Raw genomic sequence first — 11,202 nt, forward strand, 5'->3', positions numbered from 1 at the left:
CTACCCTTATTTTTCGAATTATATACATGTGTTACTTCAGCTACTTCCTATAATAAAAATTAAATTTGACCCAATAAAACAGACGTAAACAATGAAAATCTGAATATCAAAATAATGGTCAGAAATCACTGCAGTCACTTTCGGAATACCGTGAATTCAGTGGACTAGTTGCAATGACAGTCGGACGGCAAGTGGTGGTTACAGCTCTTTTGATATAATTGAGCACAAACAAATTCCTCCAGAAAGGTTTTAGTACACTGTAGCACCTACATGTACACCATTTAATTACTCATGTCGGGATGTTTAAGAAAGAGGGAACAGGGAATAATATCTATTTGCTGAAGAAGAAAATAAAAGTTTACATTTCCACAATATTATGGCCTTGAGTTCAAATAGAAATACAATGTACAAGTACAAGGGTCGAAAATCAGTGAGGTATGTCGTAATTAAAAGGCGGCACTGAGTATCATGTACCTAACCTGAGTTTTAACAGGGATTAAGAATTTCTCTATTATACCACGTATACATGTAATACCTAGTGTACAATAATTGTACCATGGTAGGCTTTATTATATGGTTTTTAATTACTATTGGAATGTAACAAACTGAGATGGTCTCCAAATCTTTATTTGATTAAATAAAAATGGAATATGTTTCAATGGAAATATAAGTATCTACATAAAACAGACAGTCAGTGATGGGAATATCATCTGTTTATTTCCGGTAAGTTGTATACTTAGAGGAACGGTATACTGTAGACTGCAGTATAATATTAACAATTCTGTTCCATGGATCATAATTTGCTATATAATTTTGTAATGTACAATTTCTGTATAATTGTTTTGACAAAACATTCGAAAGTTTTTTAAGCAACAAATAGACTCAATTTAGGTATCGTCTTATCAAAATCTACCGCGCGTTTAACTTGGTATAAAGAAATATTGGCATGTGAAAAAATATATATTGTAAGTGAAGGATGTTCGGAGAGTTTTTATAGTTTTTTCCTCATGAATCAAAATATTAAAAATCATATGAAATGTGACGATTCATTAGATTTATAAAAATGCTGCATTTTTTCTCGCTGAAATGCAAAAGTACGGTAACCCCTCCTATCATTTTCATCATTCATAACCAGATCCAAGATTATAACCACTTGCTTAATAAAACATTCAATCCAAAAATGAGAACATTATTAGAAAATGGTGTAAATGGCCACAGCGCCGAAAAAAAATGTTTGCATGGACGGGATATGCACGGCAAGATGATTTTGGGTACTGTAGATTGAGTATATCTGGCATGTCCATGTTGTAATGTATCAAATATCCTCATGGTTTCAAAATGATAATAAATCTTGATATCACAAACCAAGAGAAAAACAGATACATGAAAACCTAGTACGCTGGTAGATATTCAAAGGAACTATTTGGTTTAAATAATAAGAAATTCAAATACTAAGGATCCGATATCCTACCAATTCAGTCAACGGTCTGTCTGGTGAGCAGAGAATACCATGACAAAACTGTGGTATCACAGAAGCTTAAACACATATTAAATATAAGCCGGCACAATTTTGGTAAATAGTTACATGTCCTGTGATCATCTTATCTTACCCCGTCAAATGATCACCGAACATGATCACCATCACGCAGACATACCCCCTTCTCGTTTCAAAATTTTACAATTTCCACGCGGCTCCTTCCTAAATTATTTGATTCCAAATGAACGTCATATATATATATATATATTGCAGTCAGTATTTCAGACTACACAATTATTATGTTTTGACACATTATTTCCAAACTAAAATGGCTCACACTGTTTTTGTTTTAGTCAACTTCGCCAAACCTAGCAATGACACAGTTGGTTAATTGTCAAAACAATCACAAATCATAATTAATGCATGTAAATTGGTTCAGTTGATCAAAAATCGCGAATGAAAATTTCCATTGCTCTTGCTCCTCAATACAAAATTGTCATCATCATCATAATTTTAACTTTTTTAACAGATATCAATTTACATGCATGCACAGAAATACTAGACGATCCTACAACTGGAACATGAATAGTTAACATATAAAAATTTCCAAAAAACGTGATTATGAATGAATACATGTAAGTACAGTAAAGGCACAATTGGGTCACTGATGTTATTTGCCGATGAAAGTGCATGAGGTTAAAACGGGCATGTAGGTAACAATACAGTTAAATGTAACCAATATCGAACACAGCAATCCTTAACTAACTGTGTCAAGAAATAACTATATCTGGACAGACTCACAAAAGGATGGAATCCCTCGTGTCGGCTTTAATTCTTAACATGCTAAAAGGGGGAGGCTTGTGATCACACCAAAGTACTTTATCCCCACCGCATTTTTTGGCAAGAATTTTTGGCCTCTGCATGTATTTTGTCGATTTTCTTCGATGTTGCTGGAGTATATGGCGCAACATTTTCACTGTACCTGTGTATAACATTGTTTTTGGGCCAGTTACAATCTGCCCTTTGGTGTGAGGGTTTCCTTGTCATTAATTAAAAACCCATGGGTAGCCTACATTTCTCATCCCGTTGAGATTGTTATCTCTTTGATATATTTATCAATCCTTGCTCGTTGTATAATTCTTTATTTGCATGTAAGTGCAAGTGGATATATGTATGTATCTACTCTTTTATGCACCTCTGTAGATGATACACATTATTTGTATATTTAAATAAAGTTTCGTCAAAATCCATTGAACAATATGAAGGGGTTAATTATGCTAAAGAGATAATTCAGGGGCGGATCCAGAATGAGATGACTCCCTTTTTACTGGAAAATTCGGCATTTTTATGTGAAAAATTGACAAAAATGGCAAATAATATCCTAACATCTCTCTTTTTCTGGGAAACCTCGGCTGGCACCCCCTTTGCCTTTTCAATGTGTGTGGATCCGGCCCTGTAATGGACGGGCGGGCAAACAAACGAACGAGCATGGGATTCCTCCATACATGTACCAGAAATTATCTGTTCGGGATATGCAAACTTGTCGCACTGTGTTTTTTTTTTTATCAAAAAATATGCATGTAGAACATAACCTGTAAAATTTTAACGGTACATTTGTATTTAAGAAAAAGTATCCGTTTAAAAACTATGATTGAATGTCATTGAATTTTTTCGAGTACTTGTAATGTACAAATATTTAAAGTGACTTGGTTTATTTTTAAAGATTACTTTTTCGATAAGTAAAACTTCTTTCCAGATTTGTATGGGTTTAAAATACATCGTATAAAAACGATTTAATTTCTTTAATCGAACACAATGAAGGTCTAACGACTATGAAATTAAAAACGGGTCTGTAATGATACCCTTTTTTTTCAATCAGTTTGAATATGTCTAATGGTAAGATTTTATACAACTGATACACAGTCATGTATGTTGTACACAGTGTGACTCTCAAGGGACACACTTCCTAATTTTTCGTTGTTTCTTTCTTTGTTTTGTCTTTTTTCTCCGTTCAGATGCATTATTTTATTAATAATAAAGCTAATCCATAACTGTGATATTTGAAATGAATTATCTTAGGATAAGGTCAGGAATACATTTGTATTAAGAAAGTTTTCGATATAAATTGTGGATCATCCTCTTGCTCTTGTGACACTAGGCATTTTTTTTTTGTCATGACATTCGAATAAATTAGCATGACTCCTGCAAGGAAGGTGATTGGTTGTGTTACACTTTGCTTGCATGTTCAATCGTTAGAATGGTATCATGTCGTCAGAAAACCCTCAATGTAGTATCACTGAGATCGACAGAAAATCCATCACAGCATACCCCAAACTGAATACATTATGTTGGATAAATTGGTGAAATTATTCCCTTACTCGTCCAATACGTGTCGTTTAAAACTTATTGAAACCATTAAACACGCAAAAGCATCGTGTTGACGGAGATTCAGAAGGATCATGTTTTAGATAATATCATTGTATATTTAAAAGGATTACTAATTAATATAATACTATATGTGATTTTTTTTTTTTTTCAGAAGAACGATTTGATTCTCTATACAAGTACTACAACTATGTCAGACACAGAAGAGCTCGGTCGGATTAATGATGAAATGGCAATAACACTACTTCCCGCCATAATTCTGGTTGTAATCTACATGTTACTTGGTATGTTCGGAAACCCTCTGGTTGCTTACTATTATGGTTGCCGGGCCAAAGCCACGTCATCGTACCACTTCATTGTTGCTCTTTCGGTGTTCGACCTCATTACGTGTTGTATTTCAATGCCGCTAGAGATTGTAGACATGAGAAATTCCCTTATGTTTGAAAACTCCGTAGCTTGTAAAATATTACGCTTTGTAAATTACTTCGCTAGTATTTCATCTGGATGTATCTTGATAGCCATAGCAGTGGACAGGTACAGAAAAATATGTCATCCTTTCGATAATCAAATAACATTGAGAATGACAAAGATAATAATAGTCATCGCCTGTGTGTTCTCAGCCAGTGTATCATGGCCGAGTGCAGTGTTTTTCGGATCGCACGAAGTAAATGTAACGTCATCAACTGGGTTAGTCGGATACGACTGTACAACCTCACGACAAGAATCTTTTAAACTATATATTACTATTTATAATGTTGTTTTATTCGTTTTTTTTATTGCTGCAATAACAAGTATTGTTATTTTGTATTGTTTGGTGGGAAGAAAGCTTTTCAGTTTGAAGACTTTCCATTTCTATGCGGCAAAACCAAGGGCAAATAACGCCGAAGCAACGTCGCAAATCTCAAGCGATTTCAAAACATCCACTGCCATTATTAGCAGAACTTCATCTAAAGTCATAGAAATTCCAGACGAAATAGACGATAAACCGCTTGCTACAATAAAAGAACTAGACCCAAATAGTCGACCTGTATCGGCTGCTTCAAGTAGAGCGGCGTCTGCAAAAAGTGAAAATCGAGTTCATCCAGAGGAACTTCAGAAAGATTCAACTTTGACGGAAATTAAGTTTACAGAAAAAGTTAAAACTTTGTCGCCTGCTAAAGGTGTTTCTAGTATCTCTCTTCAATTTGAAAATGACAGTAGAAGTGGATCTGCTGGATCCAGATACTCAAGATCAACCCGAAATGGATCAGCAGCTTCTACACGATCACATGTTTCCGGTCTTTCAGAATACAGCGACAGTGATTTTGTTCCTACCTCGGAAACAAGAGAATCCAAAGGATCGGCTGATATTGATAAAACAACGAGTAAAAAACTTCATGCTCAGAATGTCGATACCAAGAAGTACACGATCATAACACTGTCGATATCAGTAGCATTTGTAGTGAGTTTTCTCCCTTATCTAGGTCTTGTTACTTGGCGAACTTTGGCGAAGAAACACGAATTGCATCTGCTATCAGACGCGGCATATTGTGCCTATCAAATCTTTATCAGATCTTTCCTGATCAGTAGTGCAGTAAATCCCTTAATTTACGGGTTTTTAAACACAGAATTTAGAAATTTTGTCAAAACAATTTGCCAAAAATGTTGCTGCTGCTGCTGTTATAAAAAGACAAAGAAAAACAACGGTCCTCGTGAAATGTCTTTATCTTCATGAAAACAATATTTGAATCGAACTTTGAAACTTATTCCTACATTTTTCTTTTTGAGTTGCTTGTAACTCAAATAGCTTATTATTATATGTAGTTGTCCTGTTGATGTACAGTTGGGTTGCATAAGCTTAGTAAAGAAAGCACGATTTGGAAGAATTTATTCCATATAGATAGAAATACTAATGCAGTTCTATCAGAAATGTGATTTGAAGTATAAATACCGCGTCCCAACATGCAGATTTAGTTATGAAATTTATATAATTTCACTATATACCTGCGTTAATATAATTGACAATAGTGTATATCTTTCGAAAAATTGATTAAAAGTTGCAACGAGTACCTGGTTCAGGCTTTCAACAGTTGCATTTTTAGGAACAAATTTGTAACATATAAGGGTATTTTTAGGTTAAACTAGGACTTTTAAAAGGATTATTTTTTTTCATCACTACAGATAAATTGAAACAAAGCTCACCTGAAAACATCAAATACTGACAAATAATCAATATCACACAATCATCAACAAACGGGTTGATCCAGGATTTCGGCTCATGAGCCCCTTATAAATATTAAATGCCGAGCGGAGCGTGTCAAAAATAGCTCTGGAGGTAGAAATTGTGAAAAATCAAATTTTCATGCAATACAAATTTTCACAATTTTAGTGGATGTGCGTGTCCTGCACACCTGTCCTTGAATCCGCACCTGACGCACTTTCAGTAGTCATTCTGTGCACAATTCAGATATTTCATGGATTTAGGTACAATTCATGTGCTAAATGTATATACACGTGACTGTATAACCAAGAGTAGATAGATCTTTATCAGTATCTAGAAGTGCTGGTGCTAAAAACGCATTAATATTACAGATATCTGATTTAAAATGTTTACTGCAACTGAACAAAAATAAGGCATGTTAACAAAGTAGGAATTCAAATAAATAAGGGCAATTTTAGGATTTTCACATTAAAATAAGGACTGTCCCAAAAAGCTGGAAAATTAGGAAAATAAGAGTCAGTTGCATGTCGGTTATGAAATTAATTACGAATGATTTTTCAACTCTCTATTTAGAAAAAATACGGTTGTTACGGTGTTGGTGTCATTTTTGGTAACGTCGAAGTCAGCAAAATTTTGAGGTCTTTTTTGTATTGCGACGTACATCGTTCTATAATTGTTACATATATAAAAAAGTGTGTAATTTATTTTTTTTACATGAAATAACACACACGACATGTTTTATTATTCAATTATCTAAATACATTATTTTTATTATTTATCACATCCACAGTGGTATTATTTAATCTATTATCGTAACCGTAACATTTTTTTTGTAAGAAACAGTTTTACATACATACCTCATTTGTTAAGCCAAAGAAAAAATGAAATGATAGATGAATACATGGTATATGAAGAAATCGACTCAACACTATTTGCCTTTTTGAACCATTCGTTCGAATGGTGTACGCGTGAATAAATAAAATATACAAAATTCAGATGTTGTGACATTTTGGTTAGACACATCCAAAATGCTGCTCATGAATACATGTTCAACAAGTACCATTATTTCTAGAATATACTATCTGCAGCATATATGTATATAAAATTCAAATTTTTATAGTTATTGGTTCACTCAAAGCTAACAAAAAAAGCTTTTGACAAAGACCGGGTAGCACGCAACGTGTAGAAAACTTCGAGAAAAAGACAACGTGACGTCACAACATAAGTGTGTATTTATCTACTATTAGACAATAAAACTTTTAGAATAAACATGTATACTGAATATTTATACAGTCCTTTAAGCGTAAATATACTTCGGTAAAATACTATTATATATTCGTTGTTATATTTAATTCTACAACCGTAAGCAAGAAAGTAGCCAATGGCCAACATCGAAAAAATTAATATTTGTGACATAATTGAATTGCGAACTAATAAGCTTTTAACAAAAAGACTGACTGAACATTTTATATAAAATTTCATTAGGGTTATGTAATAAATTGTCAATATAGTTAATAAAAGTGTCGATAAATAAATGCTGTTCGCATATTAACTTAAAAAAATAATGTCTAACAATTTGTCTTCAAATCTGTTTCTTTCCATTTTTGCAATGCCCACATCAAAGGGGAGACATTCGTGATATTGTAATACGCTTTTACCTTATCATTACGTCATGAAAAATATGACGTCGTCTGCAGCACAATCTGCTCTTTCCAAAAAAGTTTCTTCTATCAAAATACGGCAAGAAACAACTTAGATATATTGGTAAAATGGGAAGCAAGCATTTCTGAATGTTAACCATCCACATATGAAAATAGCCGTTCTTGTGATCGAGTAGTGTTTTCCCTCCACAATTAATGACATCTTCCAAAGATTTATGATTGTAATCCTTTTAATTTTAATATCTATACTCCCTTTGATAACCCCACTTTCTCATAGCAATATTTCAATTTTCATAACCAGCTCCTGTTCAGTCGAATGTGACACCAACAACGTACGCAACGTCATTACAAAATAAACGACGTCTCAGTAATGATACTGGTTTGAAGTATACGGTGCAAAGAAAATCTGCTTTGGACAAGGGTAATTGATCACTACAGACTGTCTCTCCAGCAAGCAAAATAATACATGAAAAATGTACATGGAACATTTTCACTGCAATTTAAATAATTACAATTGACGTTATATCTAAAGTTACTGTGTACTTACTTTTGTACTGTTAGTAGGCTTGACTGATCACATGATTAAATGTACATACTGTAAATTCAAGTTAAGCATTCCTTTTGTTTTTACACACTTCCTGTGGGCAGTGGTTGTAGGAATCAAATGTACTGATTGGGGGCGTTCCATACAAGTCAATAATGTGTTAAGGAAAGAGATTGATTTTAATAGTACATGATTGTCGACTTGTTTGCAAACATGGTATATTATAACATAAAATGGCTGTCATATAATAATAAAAGGACAATAACGCCTGTTTATAAGATTTAATACATAGATTAGAAGTACGATTGATAAATTTTCAACTACAATTCTGTATAAAATAGTACGACTGGGTAAAATGTATATACGGGCCTCAACATTGTATTAAGTAGTAAATTGACATCCTTCGTACTTCTTTTGTGTGTCCGTCGTTGTCAATGCGGAAGCATGTTCTCTCTCCTCTGAATTCGTATCGATAGATCATGTTTCAATTCATTCGTTGAATAACAATGCCGTAGTCAGGGGGTGCGACAGGTGCGATCGCACCCTCCCTCCCCCCGTCGAAAAAAAAAACTTAAATATTAGCTTGTACTTTAAGGTAAATCATACCAGATAACCAAGTAAAATTGCTTATCATTGATCAGTTCGCAGCCCCTATTCAGGAAAACCTGGCTGCGGCCCTGAATAAAGTAGTACAATACAGTTAGGTCATTTCTGAAAATTTGGTCTCATTTTGTTGAAATAAAGCCGTTTTGAGGCAGTTCACACAGAAATTTCTAGTGTTTTGTCATAAAAAAGTACATATTGTTTAAATCCTTGGTGTATGGAGGTTCAAGTCATTTATAAGTAATTTAGTGATTATTCTTATAAAATCCAGTAGCCATGGTAACATACTGAAAAAAATATTACTGAGTTTTAGTTAAAAAAAAAAAATCAGGCACTTAGACACTACCACAGGTTGAAAGCATGTATGGAGTAGGTGGAAAAAAGGTAAAAATAATAAGACCCTTTTCGATTCATTCTCTCACAATTTTAGTCCCAAAAGCTCGTGCGAACTAAGGTATTTTGAAAATCAGCCATCTGATGCTGAGGAGAGAACCTAATACGCCAGGGGACTGAAAAGTTCCGGATACCATTTTTCATTTAAATTACACTTGTTTACCATAACATATATTACATCTGTCTATGTATAAATGCTTATCTAGATTAAAACAATATATCCACCAAATTTCAACTTTTAATTTTAAGTTTTACAACATTTGACCGAGGTAACGAAACAGTGCGCCTTAATGTAACTGTATAGTGCACCCTAAAGACTTGTGTGTTAAATAGATTTGGGTACAAATTGAGTTGCTCATGATTAATTCCTTTTCTGTTGATTTGATATACTTCCCACTTCTAGTATATTTTATATACGGTTTTCTGATTCTTTCGTTTTTGTACCCCGACTCAACGAGTGTATGATATACTGGAATCACCTTGTTTCGGTGTCCGTCCGAATTTCGTCACAATTATCTAGGCCCCCCAATGCAATGGGCGTCCGTCGTAAGCGATTTTGGGAAAATATTTCAGGAATGACTTCTATATTTTTTCGGTCTATGAAGAAATAACCTCAATTGCGTGGTGCACACTAAGTCATGTTATTTTCAAATATGCATCGCGGGCATTGAGGTTATTTCAAGTAGACCAAATTTAATTATAGTATCAAAATTCAACGAGTAAATCAGATAAAAAGGTTGATGACGTCACAGACACGTTACAAAGAGTTGGTCTACGAGATGTTACAAAAAGATTTGGTCTATGAGATGATGGGCAAAATGTTTTATTTACTTCTTACATTAATTTATTATAGAATTTTCATCACTCTATATTTGCTCTGTTGATCATGATTGTATCCCGCGCTTTAACAATTGTAATACTGTTATCTGTTATAAGAAATAAAAAAAATATTGTTAAATTTGGGATTTTATGAGCTTTTTTTATGGTTAAAATCCAATTTTAACCAAGTTCAAATGTGTTACAAATACCAGCTGCAAATGTTCAATATGACAAAATGTAAGGGCATTTTAAACCAGAACAACTTCACGATTTTTCTCATATTTTCATTGCAGTTAGATTGATCATTTTGTTCAAATTTAGGTTTAATAAATGTTCATAACTGCTTTTTGTCTGTCCACCTCCATATAACATGCTATATACGTCCCCTCCTCAACAAGTACGTTGGTCCCCCATTATGCCACATACACAAGTACGTCTATATCGGTCTATATCGTTGACTATGACAATTTTATGACCGAAATAACAACTGTTAACCACAGTAATGTTCTCTAAATGGATAAAATTCTCACGTAACTTGAAATTATACAGCATTTCATGTCAACTTTTACGGTCCAAGTCATTCGGAAAACATACTAACGGCCTTTATCGTTCCCGATCTACTAATCGTAAAAAAAGCAGAGGATGTTAATCGTTCGAATGATCTCTTTGTTTTTCGCACCTCTGGCAAATCTTAACCCTGTAATGTATTCACATTAGTAAGTTTAAACGTTCTCTCATTTAAAATGTAGGATCGGATAAAGTGAAGATTTTAATCAACTCATAAATGACAGTAATATGATTCATAAAGGTGAATCAATTTGATTAGTGACAAATCAGATAAACTGAGATGTTCTTCTCAAAGCAGGAGGGGATCACGGTGCGTTCTAATGCCTACTTCTTCAAGTTGTAAGATCAAACAGGCAGGAAAAAACTGATGGAGAAAGAATAGACAGACAACTATTAACTTGTTATAAGCGACTGTGCGACGTATATATTGATGTATTTCTACATTTCCGCTGTATAGATCTTCGCCCTGTGCTCCAAAATACATATTATTGATCGGGAGTTTTCAAGTGGTAAAAGTCTGGGTGTTCTATTGTAAAACCAATGGAAAACTATA

The 11,202-nt window shown here is 33.7% G+C and overlaps 1 protein-coding gene across 1 annotated transcript; it reads left to right on the plus strand.

The window, feature by feature from the left end:
• Window positions 1-599: 599 nt before the first annotated feature.
• Window positions 600-5,718, plus strand: LOC148598829 (uncharacterized). Its single transcript, XM_088562373.1, has 2 exons — window positions 600-723; window positions 4,017-5,718. Exon 2 carries the CDS (start codon window positions 4,053-4,055, stop codon window positions 5,574-5,576), a length of 1,524 nt encoding a protein of 507 aa, XP_088418499.1. The 5' UTR covers window positions 600-723; window positions 4,017-4,052; the 3' UTR covers window positions 5,577-5,718.
• The last annotated feature ends 5,484 nt before the right edge of the window (window positions 5,719-11,202 follow it).

The sequence above is a fragment of the Perna viridis genome, chromosome 14 (assembly GCF_037379345.1).
Source record: "Perna viridis isolate PV_CMFRI_1.1 ecotype Kerala chromosome 14, ASM3737934v1, whole genome shotgun sequence".
NCBI lineage: Eukaryota > Metazoa > Mollusca > Bivalvia > Mytilida > Mytilidae > Perna > Perna viridis.